Raw genomic sequence first — 20935 nt, 5'->3', positions numbered from 1 at the left:
ATTAGCAAGGTTAGATTTGGCATCAAGCCATCATTTGTGCTCCTCCTCAGTAGCATGCCCATTGGCTTTTATGGAGGTAAGCAATTGTACCTCTGCTGTAATATGCAGAAGGTGATCCTCCCTAGCTTTCTTTATTTGAGGGCCCACGGTTTTGATTTCTTTCTGAATGCTCCGGGCAAAGAGGTCCCACGCATTGAATTTGCTGAGGTTGACATCTTTTTTGAGCTTACCTAGTGCTTTCTTGGTTAGATTCATGAAAAGAGGATCTTTGAATAGGTGTGCCCCTGCTACTAACATTTTTTTCTCACCTCTTGGGGTGTGCTCCTCCTCTTTATTCTTCTTAAAATGTATGTGCAAAGGAATGTGATCCAAAAGGCTTTTTGCTACCTTCATCTCCATCAATGTCGGTACCCAGTCAGCTTGGTGCAAGCAATAACATCTGCCCAGCCTGGAGACAGTGCGGGCGTACTGGAGGCTTGTGTAGGTGAAACCAAGCATGCTGTTCCATGGGCCAACTTCCTTCATGGGTGGAGTTCTATTTTAAACTTCTTCAAATGTGACCAAATATCATTTGCAATTTTCATGATCCGAATATGTGATAAAGCCTCCTGAGTTCAACTAAGAAAGATAAATGATTGCATCCTTTCATTGAAGCAATTCTAGATGGTCTCTAAGTTTTCAATATCTTGTCTTTCTCTTTTTGACAAGAACTTTGCTTCTAAGATCTTTGGTTGAATCAAAGGAGTAGTTAACATATCAACAAGATGGTTAGTCTAAAATATGACATAGCTTCAGATCTTGGTAATTGATGTGTTTCTTCTAATCATTGGGAGATTGGGAAACCTAGGGGTCTTTCTGTCAATAAAAATGGTGATCCACAAAACAACAAAGTGTAATTGGGTGATGCAAGCAATCCCTTCAATGTAAACCTTCTATGGCTAGGATAAAATGAAACTAGATAGAAAAAGAAATTGCAAGACTTCAAGGTGGTAAATTAACCCATGCTTAACACATGCCTACCCTTTGGACCAATCACGCTATTAGGTATTTTTCAGATGAGCATAAAGACAATAAATCATGCCAAAAAGCTTGCTAACTAGCCTCATGTATATATGTGTACATATGCTTCGAGTCTTGGGAGTGACCATGCAAAAATTCATTTACAAAGGTTTAGTTTTTCCAACCTTCTTTAGTGTATTTGGTTGTTTGAGTCCGCAAAAGATGGTTTTCAATAAGTATTTTCAGTCGTGCTTTATAGGTTGTGAATCGGACTTGTACATCATGAGGGTCTTGACTTAGAAAGTGGTGGCAAATGCATGTGACAAAGGCAACTGGGCCAACTTGATGATTTAAATTTGGAAGTAGCCAAAGTAATGGGCTTCGAGTCGCGCTTCACGCCGTTGAATTTGGTGGCCGGAGCAGTGCACTATGCTCCTGAGAAGTTGGTCCTAAGAAAAGGTTGGGCTGGATTTTTTTTTTTGGGATGTGAAGGAAATGGGAAGGAGGAGGAGGAATTTTCCATGTGGCATTGGGAATTATCCCACATGGGAAGGGGTGAGGAGACGTTGGGGAGTATATAGGGAAAGTGGGGAACTCACTTGGTTGTATCACTTGAGAGGAGCTTGGCTTGTTAGGCTCATGAACTCTTGGGGAGGTTGGAGTGCATTTTTTGAGTTCACATGGGTTGCACAAGTGTCCCCCCTTCAATTTTGGTCCTCTGGACACAAGCTCCACCCCTTCCCTTGGGCCAAAAGACATCGACCCCTCACCTCATACTAAAGTAGAGCCCAAAAATGGACCAATTAAATGGAGCCTTCAAAGGGAACTCTGTCAGCTGAGGAGACAAAAAAGATTTCTTGGCTAAAATAAGGATATAGGCCCCATTTTTATAGCTGCAACACATGCAAACTTTCTAGAGAGCTCATTTTTTAGCATAAGAGAGTACACCCCCAACTTCGAATGGCCATATCTCTCTCATCTTTGATCTTTTTTTAGCATATGGATGCTCTATAGACATCTACTCAAGACGAGCTACCTCTTTATATACTTGGTTTCTCCTAATTTTAAGGGCAGTTTTTGCTAAATGGGTTCTTCATAAATCTTTATAAGTGCTTATCATAGTTGGTTTCGGCAGTGTAATAGCCTTTATTTTCGACGATGGGACTCATGCAAGGCTATAGAGGCACTTGTTTTCCTTGTCGTTTGCACACTAACATCGTTTTGGTGCTCCCACTAAGATCATGTGCTCCAATTTTTGTGAAATATGTCTATTCTACAGGCAGAGAATGTAAAGGGGATGTGGGTTCTTACGGACAACCGCCTATGTATGTGAAAATTGTGGACAACACTTGAGGCGGTCATTTAATTGGATTGCAGCCTTTGGAGGGTCGTGAGGTTTTGTGAAGCCAAACACTGGGGGCCATGTTATTGAGTGTGAGGTGGATTAAGTGCTGGAGTGATCCATCAGCATCACTTGAATTTATGACGTCACATGTAAGTGTTTTGTGGCAATCGAGCATGGCAGCTGAGTTTCTACACTTTCCTGGATTGCCTAATGAGAATGCACGAGCTTTTATTGAGAAATTGGAAGTTAATTTCTTATTGAGGAATATACTAGATCAAGCTGCTATATTATTGCGGTTGCTGCAATACAATTTACATGATGATGCAAAAGTTTGGCTACAAAGTTACGAAGACGTGGTACATGCACAAAATCCAGGGATGGTTTTGGAGTACAATCATGTGAAGCAAGATTTTTTGGGACGGTAGAGGAACATTGAAGTACCTGATGAAGCTTGGCATGAGATTTTGGGGTACACTCAGAAGGATAATCAAAATCTTGACGATTTTGTCATGCAATTTACTCATTTATGGGATAAATGGGTCCGAGCCTTAGGAAATGAAATCCCTCTAGCCATGTTAAAAAAGGACCTAAGGAAATGAAATCCCTCTTCTGCCGCCTTCTCCTGTTCCAGATCGGCTTCTTTTCCTTTTTGTCCGTCAGGGTGGTCAGTCTCTTGTGCAGATTCTGTTTGTTGGGTGGACTTAGAATCTCTCTTTCTCAGGCTCTGCTTCTTCATTGGTGTTTTTGCCTGCAGGTGATGGTGGGCTAGGCATGGGATGGTCTTGTTGTTCTGTGTGCGATGAGGTGGGCCAGGGAGATCCCTGACTTTGCTCTTGGCTAGCTATTTCCTCGACTTGCCTTTGGTCTTCCGCTTCCTTGGCTTTCTTTGCAGCTTCTTCTACCTCCTTCAGCTTTAGAGCTTCAGCCTCTTGGTACATTCTTTCTAAATGCTCTGTTGGATCATCCACGTCTTTTCTTGTATGATGCTTTGTTCGAGGGCCTTTAAGTCCTGTAGGTACCCATTTTTCTCGGTCCTTCCCTTGTGCTTGCCTACTGCAGTCGTACGCCTGTTTCTCTCTTTCAAAGCACGCTTGTTTTTGAGCTGGCTCTTCTTGGTGTGCAGCCACAACTTTCCTTTTCATTTCTTCTCTCCGAGCTCTTTTTCTTTGTTGTCAGAGCTCTTGTTGCTGTGCCGTTCCGATGAGCTATCAGATGACTTATCATCAGATTTACATGATCTTTTACCTGACCTTGTAGCTCGTGGAGAGGGTTGTGCTGCCAATATCCATGTATTCTGATCAGGTGCAGGTGATAGGTTGTCGGCCATGCCAATGGCATGATATGCTATTCTAGTCAAGACCTTTGGCGAACCCAAGTATGTGATTTTGCCTTCCTTCTTGGTGCCCTTCAAGGTTGTCAAGACATATTGCACGTGGTCCACTGGTTGCCTTGTAAGTATGATATATGAACCAAAATTGTGAGCTAAATTGAATACCAATTCATTGATTGAATCTCATTCTGCAGTGCCTCTGCCACTATCTCTTTTGTGATCACTACTTAGACCTTGTTACCTTGCATGTCTGATATCTGTGCAGTTCCATCTTCTTTGATGGTGGATAGAAGCTCGTAAGCTTTCTGAAAGTCCACTCGAAAGGCTCGTGTTCGTAGAAATCCCTGAGTCCCATCCTACGGTTAGCTTCCTTGGTTTCTGGTTTAGCAGCTACATCATAGAATTCTTTGGGCAGGAGTTGCAACTCCACTTGATGCCCTTCTTCACTTTTGAACCTGCCAGTGAAAACTGTAGTGTGGTGCTCTTCCAGCTGTTCTCTAGAAAGGTAGAATGCCTTTGCTACTTTGAATGACTCGGGGTCTAGTTAATACGCGGGCAGTTCTTGTAGTTTCTCTTTTTGGTTTAGCTTCTTCTTGGCCCTCTCTGCTGCTTGCATGGCTCCTGTTCAGTGAATAGAGTGCAAAGTTAACAGATTTATCGGAATTATCTATGAAATGTCCTTTAGATTGAAATTGTGACAATTTGGTCCAATTTGCTTCAAACCAATTTTTGAACAAGCAAAGATGCATAAAAACATGCAAGGAACAAAACTGTATGGTCAAAACAAAAAATTGCAACCGAAGTAAATAATCGCGATTATTTACAGCTGAGGAAAATTTTCAACTTTTTGCAAACTTGGCTTTATAGGCTTGAAGTATATACTAAATACATGCTGTGAGTGAATTATGGGCTCATTTGGATGCACAAGGTGAAAATGGTACCATATTTTCGCTTTAGGTCTCTGAAACAGTAGATATAACGGAAATTTGAGATTTTGAGCTCCAAATTGATTCAAAATTGGCAAGTGGGCTTAACACATCATGTACTTTGAATGTATGATGGCAAAATATCAAAATTCCCCAATCTTGACCAGAAAGTAAATAATCGCGATTATTAACTTTTCTGCCAAAATTGACATTATTTGGTACAAATTGGTTCTAGGCATTGTATAGACCTTGTATATGAGATATGAGGTGACTTGGATCAAGAAAAGTTGTCCATAACCCAAATTTTGGCTTGCAAAGACTTCTTTGCATTTTTTGACAAATTTCCAAGTAATGGGTGGTCATTTTGGCTCATACTTGATTTTTGGCATGTAATAGGTGTGTACACATGATAGGTGAGGTGATTTGACAATTTCCAAGAAAAACTGATGCAAAAACCTACAAATTTTGACCTACAGTGACAAAAACTTTGCAAAACCTACAAATTTTGACCTAGACATGTTTCATACACCTAATACAAGTCCTAAATTGAATTTGGTCAAGTTTGGTCATGCCGGCATCACTTTGTGTTCTGTCGACTTTGAAATCAACGTTTTTTGTGACTACTCTGTCTGTTGGGTTGGTCGGTCAACTTTGAGGCTTTGGAGTTGTCCGCAACATAGTTGTGAAGCAGCCTTCCAATTCTAGCTCATTTGGAGTCAGTTCACCTCGTATGTCGAATTTAATGCTTTGTAACCTTCGAGCCGTTTTCTGCTTTTCTAGGGCTTTGCTTGATGGATTTCACTAAACCAATCATATACATTGTATATGGACCTCATAAGCAGGCCATCTATGGAGTCAGGTTGGAATTCTGGCATTTTCCAAAAACCTAACTTTTCTACTAGGGACCCTCTCGACCCCTACTGAATGGTCATCTGATGGTATAGAAAGGTTCTATTATGTTGGGGCATGCTATAGTTCAAATCCCATCCAATTTGGTCGAGCTGGCAGGCCGCTATGGTAAGTTTTAGGTCGTAGGTCTCTAGGGCTTTAGACTAGCTACCGGTCGTACAAAATGGATCATTATCGAGTAAAGAACTTACCCCTCGTGTCTCGTATGAGATGGCGCTGAAAATGGTCAATTGTGGGCTGCAGAAAGTGGCACGAAAAGAGGCGTAAATCTCTCTCTGCAAAGGCTCCAAGTGAAAATGAGGTGGTTTTAGCCTACCATGGATATGTATACCCGGACTTCCCGAACCAAATTTCCCCAGATTCCCCCATTAGTCCTACTAGGCCGTGAAATCTATGTTAGACTCAAGAATTTCCCTGATTGGATTCCTGTACCTCATTCTCCAAGAATTTTGCAAAAGTAGGCATGGCCGCCTAATTTAGGCTTCCCGCTTCCATCTTCTGATTTTATTGAAAAAAATTTGTGCTTGTCCGCCTTGTCTTCACTATCGTGACTTTCATTTTTCCATCTGAGCTTCCATGCTATTTATTATTAATTTTGACCTATTTATTTGAAAAATCAAAGAAAATAGAAAAATGCTCTAAAAAGGTAAAGTAAAAATCCCTTAATTTAAAAAATCCCTTGAAAAACACAACTTTATTGTTTTTTGTAGGATTTTTATATTTTTAAGCCTCATTATTAACAAAAATGATGAAAAATATCCAAAAAAGGACTATTTTTTGTGATCTTTTGATAGTATATACACTATTTACACTCATCGGGATGATATTATCAGTGAATTTTCCCTTGATGATGAATTATAAGGGCATTATTAGGTAATTTTGCAAAAATCACACGTTAACATCAAACTTTTTTCTCCCTCTTCAAACATTTCCCTCAATTACTTAGTACTTAGTGCTTAGTGCCCTTCGACCCCTCCTAGATGGCGTACTCTCGGAGACGACTGTGTGCATGGGTTGAACAATCGTGTCTATGCATAGCCATGATTGTCTCTACCATGATGTGAAGATCAATGCAATTCAAACCAATATGTTGTGCAAGAGCTGGGTCTTGAGTAATTAACTCAAGGGTTGCCGATGTCGAGGTTTGCTGCCTGCTGATGTTTTTCAAAGAGAAAATTTTGTAGCTTGTGTGCTCTCTGTTTGATTGTACCATCAAGATGCTTTAGCACTCTGATTGCTTGAGCTGTTGGTAGCACTTTTGACTATTGCCGATCTTTTTCTCGCCATTGGTAATTTGGTCGACGTGGTGCTTCAAGGTGTGGTGGAGTCTGTTGAGACTTAACTCGCCATTGCTTGATTGGTTTTGCGGTCTGTGGAGAAGATAAGTGCTCCTTTTTCTTCCAAACCATGTCCATGTTAGGTTCCTTGCTCAGAGATGCTCGTCTTTGTGTTCGAACCCTTGGAACTTTCTTTTGTTTCGTTGGTGAAGTTTTAGGCACCCAGATCTGAATCGGTTTATCCTGAAGCTGTGCTTTTGGTACCCAAATTTGCTGACTCCTTGCATGCTATATGTAGCATTTGATTGTCGAGGGGATGGAGAAGATTGAATTTGTGGATTGGTCTGCTCATTGCTTCTTTTCCATTCCTCCTTGCTTGGTGCAATTGGAACAATGAGTTGCCCTCCTTTAGGTGATAGCTTTAGCTGATTTGTATCCCAATCTGATATTGATTTGTATGTACGCATCCAAGGAATTCCAAGAATCATCGTCTCATTCATGTGTTCATCTGGAAAGCATACAAACTGATGAGGACATGAACATCTATGTATTATTACATTCAAGTTGACTATTCCTAATGTTGGAGTTGGGTTCTTGTTGCATCCTTTGATTGTCGCTATTTCTGCCGTCAATGATTGACTTGTGGCCTTCTTGTATGTGGAATAACTGATTGCATTTACTCTAGATCCTGTTTCGGCCAAACCATTGGTGCTATGACTGTTGAGCTATACTTTGATGAGTAGGTCCATTCCGTCTAACCAGTCATCAACTGTTGAAACTCCGTCTTTAGGTATTTCCCAATGTTGATTGTCTATTTTCAAAGTGTTCATGGGAATCGGTATCTGATGATTCTTGAGAGCAGCTTTCCGCTTGAGCACCTGAAGCTAAGATTCCTCTTGGGCTTCATCAATAACCTGCTGACGTTTGATCTTCCTTTGTTTGGTTGCATGCAATCTTTCTAGCAATTCATTGGTTAATGGCAAATTGTATTTCTTTAAACGACATCCACTAATCCAATTAGCCATTGGTTCACCATCTAAGGTGGACAATTTTACTGCTCCACTTGGAGATACATCTTCAATGATCAATGGTCCGTTTGCCTTTTTCTTAAACTTGGGAATGTGTTGCTTAAGGGAATAGACTAGAACTAAGTCCCCTTTCTTGAAGATTTTTGTGATTAAGTAGGAATCAAAAAACTATTTTTGTTTCCACTTTTGTGCATAGATATGAGCTATAGCAGTTAGCCTTTGCTCGTCTATCTTTTCCAAATCTTCGAGTCTTTCTGACAATTCATATCCCGTCCACTCAAGATTGTGTGCTACCCTTAATGCGGCAATATAAATTCTATTGGAAGCATGGCATCAAGACCATAAACAAGATTAAAGAGTGTAGCATTTAGAGCTATTTTGAATGAAACTCGATAAGCCCATAGAGTAGCATGGAGATTCATTTCCTAGTCTGTCCTTCCTGAACTAACCACTTTAGTCAGCACCGACCTAAGAATTTTATTCGTATGCTCAGCTTGTCCGTTTGCTTGTGGGTGATAGGGAGCTGATTTGTTATAGATGACCATAAACTCATTAAGAAAATACTCTATGACCTCATTGAGGAAATGAGTTCTCCGATCACTGACAATCTCTATTGGCAGTCCATATCTAGTGAATACATACTCATATAAAAATACAGCAGTGGTTCTGGCATCATTCTTTTGAGTTTTTTTAGCTTCACACCACTTGGTCAAATAGTCCGTAGCTACAATGATATATTGAGCTTGGGTTCTATAAGCAGGTGGCTGTATTGGTCCAACAAAATCTATACCCCATTTTGCAAAAGCTCTAGCCCCCATCATTGGTCTTAAGGGCATGCTATCTACTCGTGTTGGCATTTTTGCTCGTTGACAAGCATCACATCTTCGAAAATATTCTTTGGCATCTGCAAAAAGTGTTGGCCAGCATATATATGCCTACCACCATCAAGATTGCTTTTGCGGTGGTCTCACTAGAAAAGTGACCTCCAGCTAATCCAGTAGGCGCTTGTTCTATAATTGGAATATACTCGTTTTCATTTGCACAAAGACACAACTGTTGATCTTTACCTCTCCAATACAATTGGTTCCCCATAAGAGCATAGTCTCTTGCTTCAATTTCAATTGCTCTTTGATGGCGTTTACTCATATCCTCAGGAAATGTTCGGCTCGATAAGTAAGTAATCAGATAATTACTCCACTTAGGAACAGGTGACATTTGAAACAATGTTACATGAGGTATGGGTGTTTGTTTTTGACATTGAGGGAAATCCTTTATAAAGGATCGAACATCTCTCCTCATAGTCGGCCAAAATACCCCAAGTCTCAAGATTCATTGCATAGTTTGGTCTTCCGCAAAGTGAAGTCCTACTATGATAACATGTGCTTGACTTAGGTACTATTCTTTTTCTTAAGGGCTAATGCATAAGAGCAATATTCCGTCTCAATTTCTTTTGTATAGCCTTCCAGCTAGTAATTGATACATAGTCAATTGCTCGATTTATCCGATTGTGATAGGAAGTGGTATTTGTGAATCCAATTGAGCTATTGTCATGAATGACACAATGTTTTCCGACCATCTAGGTATCATTTCCACGGAGAACAAATAGGCGTTTGGTAGATCATCGTCTATCTCTTTAGGTGATTCCACTGAAACAGTCCTTGACAAATGATCTGCTCGTTGATGTGTAGTGCCTTTTTTTTACAACCACAGTGAAATCAAACTCGAGAAGAATGATGAACCATCACACTATTCTCCCTGTACTGCATGGCTTGTTGACCAAATACAACAAAGCTTGGTGGTCCACAAAGAACACAAACTTGTTGGCTAATAGGTAATGTCTATACTTTTAATGGCATAGATTATTCCTAATCCTTCTCTTTCGGTGGTGGTGTAATTCTTTTTTGCCATGTTCAATTGTCCGCTAGCATAAGAAATAGGAAAGTCAATTTTTCCATCTCCTGGTTGAGCTAGTATACAACCGATAGCAAAATTGGAAGCATCTACATGTACGTGGAATATCTTATTCCAATATGGTGCTTTCAATATTGGAGCTGAGGTGAGCTTGCGTAAGCTTCATGAAGGATTCTTCACATGCCTCGGTCCATTCAAAGTGCGTAATCAAGCTATACATGGGTTTTGCAATTATAGCGTAGATGAACCTTCGGTAATATCCACAATGCCCCATGAAGGCTTGTACCCCCTTGACTATTGTTGATCTAGGAAAATTAGCAATGACACGAATCTTCTCAATGTCAGTAGCTATGCCATTTTTAGACACTATATGTCCAAGAATTTTTCCTTGTCTTCCCATGAATGTGCAATTTTCAGGATTTAAGCAAATCCTATAAAGTCTATATTTTTCGAATACCTTTTTGAGGTGTTCAAAATGATCAGCCCGGATTGATGAATGTACGCATAGATCATCCATATATACTTCTAAGAATTTTTGAAGATATTCTTTGAAAGCATGGCTTGTCAACCTGTGAAACGTGGCTAGAGCATTAGTTAACCCAAACAACATAACCCGATAGGCAAATGCACTCCATTCTGTTAGAAAAGCAGTTTTGTGCTGACCTTTTGGGTCAACCAAAAGTTGATTGTATCCCAAAAAGCCGTCTAAGAAGCTGTAAGCTTCTTTTCCTACAACTCGTTCTAATACATGCTCAATTATCGAAAGAGGAAAGTTGTCTCTAATGGTAGCTGCATTCACCTTTTTGAGATTAACACACACTCGTAATTTTCCATTCTTCTTGGGTACTACCACAATTGGAGACACCCAATCTGTGTGTTAAATTTCGTAAATGAATTCGGCTTTCTTTAGTTTTTCAATCTCTTCTTTTATCTTCCTGGCAAATTTTTCGTTATACGTGTATGGTCTCTGTCTACTTGGTTTCGCATCATCTCTCATGGGAATGTATGTTGATAGATTTTTGGATCAACACCCTTGAGATTCTTGTAAGACCAAGCGAAGATATCTCGGTATTCCTTTAACAAGCTCAGCAAAAGCTTTTATTCTTCTTCTGTTAGGTCATTTACAATGTAAGTAGGTCTAGGCTCTTCTCCTGGTTCAGTCAAGTCTACCCTTTTAGCATTTCTAGGCCCTTCGTAAGATTCGCCTTGTTTCTGTAGTTCCCTAACAGGTTGTTCAACTATGATTTTTTGATCTTGGAGAGTAAAATTTTTGTAATGGGATGGAACATGCATTACATCCTTACCATTCTCTTCCGTGGTTTCCATTTCGGTTGTGTATATCTCCTTTAGAGCTTTTTTCAACTCTTGATATTTCTTTTTCCGCTCAACTCTGGTCATGAGTGGTTTCTTATCCTGTGATTTTTCTTGAGAATCCTTCCTTGTTTTTCTCGATGTTTGAGACATTTCTGAGTTTTGGTTTGAAGGATATCTGCCAGTTAATTTGTCCTTGACGCAATCATTAGCATCTATCTGCATCAGGAATTGTGTTTTACTGGAGACTGTGTTTTCACAATTTTGGTGTCTCTCTTTCCTCTATACCATTTTTGTCTTCTTGATTTCTGGTTTGGAAAGTCAAAAAACCTTTCGTCCCCTCCTTTTAAGAGTAACTTAGCTCTCATATGCTCTTTTTTGGACCCCGAATCTTTTGAGGTAGCTGAGTGTTCATCTTACTCATCAGTTGCATCATAATAGAGGTCTGAAAAGAATTGTTGAGGTTTCATTAAGTCCTTGGGTTCCTCATCTTTGTTTTCAATGTTGAGGATTGACATCATTTGGATGGGAATTATGTCGTAGCCATCCTCATTGCAAAATTGAGTAGGTATAGACGTATTCACACATACATCCATGGTCGCTAGAATTTGAGTCCATTCGAATGGCTCAAATAAATGCCCTGGAAAGGGTTCAGGCTTGAATGCATTGGATTGAATGAATGTTGTCTACTTCTAGGGTCTATTTAGCTCTTTTTACTTGAGTGGTCCTGCATACGATGGATTCATCCTCATTATCTCCCAAGTAAGAAGGTAATGCTTTTAATGTCAATGGTTTCGACATTCCTGAAGCTTCCGATCCGCAATCCCCGTACAAGGATGGTGCATCCATATTCATATCAAAAGGTAGGTTATCCAGCCAGACTTCCTCTATAGGAGCTGACTTCAAAGTTAGGCTCGCATCATTGATCTCTCTTACTTTTTCTCATAAATGTCCTAGCTAGCCTTCCTCTACGAACGGAATTGCCTCTAAAGCATCTTCGCTGTCAGGCACTATAAGCTCTGGTTCGTTTGTTTCAAGGTGGGGTTCTGCCACCACATCGGATTTTGCTTTTGTTTCTTCTACCATAATCTCTTTAGGTTTTGTAATACTTTCAAGCTTGGGTTTTTGTTTTTCCAGCATTTCTTGCGTGATTCTTACCAAATTTTGATAAGCTTCCAGCTTAGCTGCTTCCATGTCTGGAGATGGTAGCAATTCAGCTGCTTTCATGTTTGGAGATTTTTTTCACTTGTTTTCCATGTTTTGGCTTGCTTTAAGTCCTGCTTGGTAGGCTTCCAAAGCATCATTAATAGGCTCAAAAATTTTATCAACCAGAATGGATCCTCCAAATTTCACGGTTGTTTTCTTGAATTCATTGCTAGTTTCCTTCAACTTGTCTTGAGCTAGCTTCTTTGCTTTCTCTTCAATTTCAACCCGTTGTTTTTGTTTTCATCTCATATCTTTTGCTTCTATTCCTTTTGATTCTTTAAGAAGGAAATTTTGTGTTTTCCGAATCAGTTTTAATTTTAAAATTTAGGTGGGATATTTAAAATTTAGGAGGGATAATTTAAATTTAGGCGATAAGATTTTGAATTTTAAATTTAGGCAGGAAGGTTTTGAATTTATAGCACGATCTCCCTTACACAAGAGAGTATAGGTTGGACAAGTGGTGGACCTTAAAGCCAAAGCATCCATGGTACTGGACATGATAGGTAGGGAATCTAGTTCAATATTGTATGTATGCTAGTTGATAGGTGCTAGTTGAATCTAGCTTGGACAAGTGGTGGACCTTAACAAAACCCCATGTAAAACATATCATGCACATTCCAAGTGGTGAGAAAAAATATCATTTAAGATATAGCCTTATAGGTTGGACAAGTGGTGGACCTTAACACCCAAACCTTCTTTCTATAATGACATAGAGTGGAAAAGTGGTGAATCTCCATGTTTCAATGGACCCTAGCTTAGACAAGTGGTGGACCTTTGCTTCTCTCTATGTTTCCATACAGTTAGCTTGGACAAGTGGTGAACCTTGGAACCAAACCCCCATATAAAACCTATCATGGTCACTCCAAGTGGGAGAAAGAATAACCTTTAAAATATAGCCTTATAGGTTGGACAAGTGGTGGACCTTAACAACCAGACCTTCGTAATATAATGACACAGAGTGGAAAAGTGGTGAATCTTGAGACCAAACCACTCATGCTACTAGCGATAATAGGTTGGACAAGTGGTTGACCTTGAATGTAAACCCTCCATGTACGAAATATCGTGGGTTTAAGGTATTTCGATGAAGCCTAGCATCTTGGAGACATGGTGCATCTTGCTTCTCTTCATGTTTCAATAGATCCTATCTTGGACAAATGGTGGAGTATCCTTCTCTCCATGTTTCAATGGACCCTAGCTTGGACAAGTGGTGGACCTTTACTTCTCTCTATGTTTCAATAGAGTTAGCTTGGACAAGTGGGGAACCTTGGAACCAAACCCCCATGTAAAACCTATCATGGTCACTCCAAGTGGCGAGAAAGAATAACCTTTAAGATATAGCCTTATAGGTTGGACAAGTGGTGGACCTTAACATCTATATCTTCTTAATATGATGACATAGAGTGGAAAAGTGGTGAATCTTGAGACCAAACCACTCATGCTACTAGTGATAATAGGTTGATCAAGTGGTGGACCTTGAATGTAAACCCCCCATGTACGAAATATCGTGGGTTTAAGGTATTTAGATGGAGCTTAGCATCTTGGAGACATGGTGCATCTTGCTTCTCTTCATGTTTCAATGGAGCCTATCTTCGACAAATGGTGGAGCATCCTTGTCTCCATGTTTCAATGGACCCTAGCTTGGACAAGTGGTGGACCTTTGCTTCTCTCTATGTTTCAATAGAGTTATCTTGGATAAGTGGTGGACCTTAATATTCATATCTTTATAATATAATGACATAGAGTGGAAAAGTGGTGAATCTTGAGACCAAACCACTCATGCTACTAGCGATAATAGGTTTGACAAGTGGTGGACCTTGAAAGTAAACCCCCCATGTACAAAATATCATGGGTTTATAGAATTTCGATAGAACCTAGCATCTTGGAGACATGGTGCATCTTGCTTCTCTTCATGTTTCAATGGATCCTATCTTGGACAAATGGTGGAGCATCCTTCTCTCCATGTTTCAATGGACCCTAGCTTGGACAAGTGGTGGACCTTTGATTCTCTCTATGGTTCAATAAAGTTAGCTTGGACAAGTGGTGGACCTTGGAACCAAACCCCTATGTAAAACCTATCATGTGCATTCCAAGTGGTGGGAAATAATACCATTTAAGATATAGCCTTATAGGTTGGACAAGTGGTGGACCTTAACACCCAAATCTTCTTAATATAATGACATAGAGTGAAAAAGTGATGAATCTTGAGACCAAACCACTCATGCTACTAGGGATAATAGATTGGACAAGTGGTGGACCTTGAATTTAAACCCCACATATACAAAATATCATGGGTTAAGGTATTTTAATGGAGCCTAGCATCTCGGAGACATGGTGCAGCTTGCTTCTCTTCATGTTTCAATGGAGCCTATTTTGGAAAAATGGTGGAGTATCCTTCTCTCCATGTTTCAATGGACCCTAGCTTGGACAAGTGGTGGACGTTTGCTTCTCTCTATGTTTTAATAGAGTTAGCCTATATTAGACGATTAGTAGAACTCGAATCTCTCCATGTTGTCTAGAACTGAGCTTGGACAAGTGGTGGACCTTGCTTCTCTCTTCCCTTAGTTTACTAGCTTAAAGGATCACTATGTATACTTGCTTAGATCTAGCTTGAACAAGTGGTGGACCTTGTATTCACACAAACTTAATCCATTACAAAAAAGTATATGTTAAAATAACATTCGGTCTTTTTTTTTTTTCAAGAAAGATGGCTCCAAAAAAACAGGTTGAAAGGGTTGCTGTTTCACTTGACTATACTTGCAATGATCTTAGGAAATGGTATTTGGACATATATGGTATAGAAGGTGCACAATTTCATAAGGTGCATCTATTTATTGCCAAAAAGGAGAATGACAGCTTGTTTGAAGATGTTGGACAAGTTGTAGAAGCATCTGTCTCTGTAGTTGATAGTCATCCGGAGGTGGAATGCATTGACATTCTAGTTCCAATGAATCTAGAATTTCAACTATCTCCAGGAGCATATGCATTGGAGCGCATGTTTAGAAACAAAGAAGAGACAATGTTTTCTCGAGGATGGAAGTTTGTAGAATCAAATCCAAATATCACAGCAAATCAACTTCAAAGCTCCATCATTGCCACACTACAACGAAAAAAGGTGAAAGCTTCACGACCACCATCCACAAAGAAGCAAGAAAAAATGCAGAAAGTACCAGCTAAGCGAACTAGTTCCATTTTGGATGTAGACAAGGCATCTTTGGCATCCTCATCAACAGAGGGTTCAATGTCAACGATGAGAATTGTGGATCCAGATGTTTTAGAAGCTGAGGCCATGAAAGGACAAGAAAAAGATTCAGGTGGAATGAATAAGTACATAAACTATTTTCCTTTCCAATATAGGGAATTTGATATCCCTATTCAAAATTGTTGGCTTGCTCCTGATCACTATAATGCACGTATTATGGATAAAAAACACGCTGAAAGTGTGTTATTTGGATTTTCACGGAGTACGACCAAGCCTACAGCATGTGCATATTTGATGCATGTTCGAAATGCAAAGTAAAAGAAAAGGACTCCTTTGACAGTAGAAGAGGTAGAAGAGCAAAAAATTAAAGATTATCATTATTGGATTCTTGATGGGCAGCATTCAATCTATGCTGCAAAAGTTTTGCTTCACAATGAACAAAACAACAAAGAGATATTTGAAAGACTGATTAGCGTGTATAAATTTAGAAAGGCTCACATTGTTGTGAATGCTCCTCCATCTACCATTGCAAATGAGGAGGCTCAGGCATTGTATGTCAAGCAACCTTACAGCCAAATATTGAGACATTTACGGAGTCAATGGATCTTCTCAGGATGACCATCAAAGGCAGCAAGTGGAATTGCAAAGGGACATGCATCTCGTGCCGGATGGGATGTAAGTTATTTTCTTTGTCTTTTTGATAGTGTTTAATTAATAAATCTTGCTCAATAGTTTAATTATTTCTCTATTTCTTTTTAGGCTTTTCTTCAATTGGCAAGAATGAGTGCAGCAACAAGTTGGATTGCTAAACAGGCACACATGGTCACGTACTCTGATTCAATTTATGATTGCTGGATAAAAATCATTGAAAGGCTAGAAGAGGAGAATAGGAAACCCCCAACAACCGTATTTAGATACCTTTGTGGCCTTGAGGAATCAGAGGTAAAGACTATTCAAGAAGAGATTACAGATGAGAAGATTTTATTGTCAAAGAGTGCAAAGGATGGTGATGAAACTGACATGTATGATCGAATCAAGCAGTTGAAGCAAGAAAAATTGATTCAAGATGCACTTCTTGAAGGCTTCAACAATTTGAATGAGTCTTCACTATGTAAAGATTGGGAGGAGGTAGTCAAAATGTATAACATCAATGATGTTGTTTATAAAACACTTTTAATGCTATGCGAGGAATGGCTCAGATCTAGTTTGAAGCGTGGAACAAAGAAATGGCTTTTCCAGATGGACTAATAAAATACATGCAATGGGCAATTCACCTTCAAAAGGAGAAAATTGAGCCTAGAGATTTGCCATGGTCAATCTATGTGGTGAGCCTACAAATGGAAGGCAATCTCTACTTGATGCGCCACTTCAATAATTGAGCCTAGAGATTTGCCATGGTCAATCTATGTGGTGAGCCTACAAATGGAAGGCAATCTCTACTTGTTGCGCCACTTCAATAATAAAGTGCCTATTGGCTTATGTGTTTTAGATATGACAAAAAATATTGGAGGCAATTTGAAGTGGAGTGAGGAGACATTTAACAATGCTTTGGATGGGATCTTGGCTATTGTTGGAGGGTCAACAGATCCTGGTTTTGTCTTTCTTGCATTTGTGGATTTCACTAACTTCACAAAATTGCAATGTGCCTTTCACGCCATGGGAGATAATCTGAGCTACCATTGTTATGGTGCATTGCATCACTTTCCATCAGCTCCTTGCAAAGGAGCAATTCAATTCCTAACAGTTATTGCCTTCTTGGGACAAGGCAATGCATTTGAAGACCTAAGAAGAAGATCAGAGGAACATCCCATGCCAATTGATTGTTCTCTTCTTCAAGTAGCAGATAAATATAGGTCAGATTTGCAATATTTGAAAGCCAAAAAAAGAGCTTTGGTCAAGCACTACATTCGTACATATTGTTTTGAAGACCGCAAGCTTGTTGATGTTTTTGGTGATGGCTCCTTGGTTTCACAAGCAGGAATACAATAGAAAAAAGAAGTTATATGCTTAGTTGACAGTGTGGAGGAGGCAAAAGACGTGGAGATCATGTTGCTAGACTTTGTTAAGTCTCATGAAGATATAGAAAAATGGGTTGGACTTCAACAATCCACTTTGCAATCAGATCACACTGTGCCTATTACAAAGGAGTGCTCTCCACGAAGAGAAGAAGAAGAAGAACAACAACATCCTCTGTCAATGGAGGACTTTTTGGAAATGGAGACACGTATGTTTTGAGTTTCTTGTGCATGCTAGTGTTTCCATCTTGTTTCATTAATAGATTCTCTCTATGTTTCAATGGATCCTATCTTGGACTAGAGATATATCTTACTTATTTCCATGCTTCAATGGATTCTAGCTTGGATAAGGAGTGGACCTTCAAACAAAACTCCAGAGCATAGCATATATTAACAATTCATGGGTTTTATAGAGATTTTTTTCTTGCCTATTTTGGAGAGTTGGTAGACCTATCTTCTCCATGCTTCAATGGATCTTAGGTTGGACAAGCGGAGCTGGAGAAGTGGTCAGCCTTAAAATGAAACCTCCCATGCTACAACCCATCATAGATCCTATATGTAGTGGACCTTGAAACTCTTTTATGTCCCTAGCTTAGAGAAGCATTGCACCCTTGATAATCTCCATACATGAAGACAAGGTTGGACAAGTGGTGGACCTTCAAACCAAAATCTCTATGCAATAATAGGCAAGTGGTGGAGCTTGTTTTCTCCATGTTCCAATGGAGCCTAGCTTAGACAAACAATGGAGCTTGCTTCTCTCCATGTTTCAATGGATCCTAACTTAGAAAGTGGTGGAGCTTTTCTTCTCTCCATGTTCCAATGGACCGTAGCTTAGACAAGTGGTGGGCCTTGAAAAACACCCCCCGTATACAACATATTATGGTGTTTTCATGTTTCAATGGCACCTAGCTTGGACAAATGGTAGAGCTTGCTTTTCTTCATGTTTCAATGAATCCAATCTTAGCCAAGTGGTGGACCTTGAAACAAGAAACCCCCCCCCCCCCCCCCCCCCCCCCCCATGTACAACATATCATGGGTTTTGAAAGCACTGGGAGAAAATAATAGTTTTGATAAGTGGTGGACCTTGCTTCTCTCCATGCTTCAATGGAGCCGAAGTTGGACAGATGTTGGAGAGAAGATGGTTGCCCATAAAATAAGACCATGCATGCTATAATCAATCATATGTTGTACACATGGTGGACCTTGCAATTGTTTTATATGCCTAACTTGGACAAGTGGAGGACCCTTGATTACCTCTAGATATCAACAACAAGCCTAGTTTGGACAAGTGTAGTTACCACCAAACTAGAATCTCTATGCTACAATAGAGTAAAGGTACGACACGTGGTGAACCTTGATATCAAACCATCCATGCTACTAGAGATGATAGGTTTCACATGTGGTGGAACCTTGTATCAATGTTCTATGTGTAGTTTTTGACTAGTGATAGACCTTGAAACTAATCCCTCTAGGCTACAAGAAAAAAGAGATGGATGAGGAGGGTAGACTACTTTTGTTACATCAACGCATCCCATGTTACCACATATACTATAGGGTTCTTGGATAAGTGTTGGATCTTGTGTCAATGCTCCATGTCTAGCTTGGACAAGTGGTGGACCTTGGTTCTCTCTATGCTTCAAATGGGCAATAGATTGGAGACACAGTGGCCTTTTTTTTTCAATGATTTTATTTTTTGGAAACCTTGGAGGCACCATGTAAGAGGCACTCTAAGTCTTCCATACAATGGACCTATTGGACTATAAAATAATGATATCTTTCTTTGATCTTGTCATTATTTTATGCATAATATTTTCTTCTTTTTGCAGACACAAAGGAGTTAAGTGATATAAAAACTAGATGTATTTCACACTATGATTGGCATGAAGAGACACCAACTTTTCCTATTCCCAAAGATGTAATTTTCGATATTAACAGTGTGGATTTTGAAGTGCGACTTTCATGTATTCAAGGAGCTGGTTATGGGCTATTTGTGCATACTACCCTGGAAGGTGGTGTGACTATTCTAAACTATGGAGGGCATAAGTATAGATTTCAAGACTGGAAAAAGATATACAAAATATTTCCAAGAGCTTATAAATATTCTCTTCTAGAGGATCTAAACGTAGAAGAAGAGGAAGATCAATCATACATTATTGGTTTTGTAGAAGAAGGAAACGTGTCGGGCCATATAAATAGTTCTCACAGTACAAATGTCTGTCCCAACGTACGCTATACATTTGATCCAAATTTTCCACCTTGTCATAAATGCACCTCTTCACACATCAAGTCAGAAGAATATGGCCATGTATGCATTGAGACTATTTGTCAAGTTGAAGCAGGAGAAGAGTTGTTTGCTGACTATAACTTTACTTGACATTGTAAAGTATTGTACATGGATGGAAATCTCAAGTACATGCATCATTTTCATTTTTCATGGATGAAATCTCAAGTGAATATAACATTTGATTATTGTTTAGTTTATGCTCAACGAGAATCTAGAGTGCTCTTATGCTTTGTGTGTTGTCTAACATATTTGACTACCTTGGCATAGAATCTTGATTCTACTCTAGATTTGTGATAAATCTTACCAAAATTTAATCAATGTCTAGGTTGGACAAGTGGTGGGGCTTCAAACATTACTGTCTTAAACAAGTGGAGTTATCTTACTTGAATAAGTGGTGGCCTTTGAATCCAAATCTAAGCCAAATCTCTAATTTTTGCTTGTAGTCTAGGTTGGACATTTGGTGGACCTTGTATCCATGTTTCCTCAACAAGGGTGGCTTTTAGTTTTCACTTTAAGTACTCATCTTTAATAAAGTGTAGGATGGAAAATGTTGAGTTAGTAGATTGTATTTTAAGACAAGTGGTGTGTTTTGTGTACGAATGCTGAAAATGGTTGCAAGGATTCTAACAACGACTTTACCTTAAATAAATTTCTTACTAGGAGTTCTACATATAAATATGGTGAATAAAATTCTAGTGGTTTTTGAGATACCATTTGTGTGTGTGTTTTCTTAGATTCACAAACTGGGATGGATAATGCTCCTATCGTTCAGTCAACAACTATAGAATCCATAGATTCTATGGTTTCTGAAGTGCCCAAGATGGATGATATTTCTATACTAGAGTCTAGTGTTGTGCAACTTGAGCAAGCTTGCAATAATGAGAACCAAGAAATCGATGCTTCAAAAATGCAACATACATCAAAAGAGACTGAAAAGTCCACTCACGAGCTATTGCTAATTGCATGTAGTGTAGATGTTGAGAAATCCATGCTTACAATTATATTGGATTTAAATGGTCTATTGTTGAAACGTTCCCCTCAACCATCCTCACACCACAACTCAGTGCAAATGGATTCAAAAAGATATATTATACTCAGGCCAGGTTGCATCCAATTCTTGAAGACTATTTTACAGAGGTTTGATGTTGCAATTTGGTCGACAGCTACTAGGAATAATGTGTATCAAATCCTTGCA

General features: G+C 39.3%; 1 protein-coding gene across 1 annotated transcript in view; it reads left to right on the top strand.

The window, feature by feature from the left end:
• Positions 1–19242, top strand: part of LOC147428406 (uncharacterized) — a 33663-nt gene extending 14421 nt beyond the window's left edge. Inside the window, exon 2 of the mRNA XM_086497104.1 lies at positions 16201–19242. Within this exon, the coding sequence (XP_086353230.1) occupies positions 16222–16689 (468 nt within the window). The 5' untranslated portion in view covers positions 16201–16221 and the 3' untranslated portion in view covers positions 16690–19242. The remainder of the gene's footprint in view (positions 1–16200) is intronic.
• The last annotated feature ends 1693 nt before the right edge of the window (positions 19243–20935 follow it).

The sequence above is a fragment of the Adiantum capillus-veneris genome, chromosome 23, assembly GCF_014529385.1.
Source record: "Adiantum capillus-veneris isolate H3 chromosome 23, ASM1452938v2, whole genome shotgun sequence".
NCBI classification, from domain to species: Eukaryota; Viridiplantae; Streptophyta; class Polypodiopsida; order Polypodiales; family Pteridaceae; genus Adiantum; species Adiantum capillus-veneris.
The sequence above is the reverse complement of the archived record's forward strand: the minus strand, read 5'-3'. Positions and strand labels throughout refer to the sequence as shown.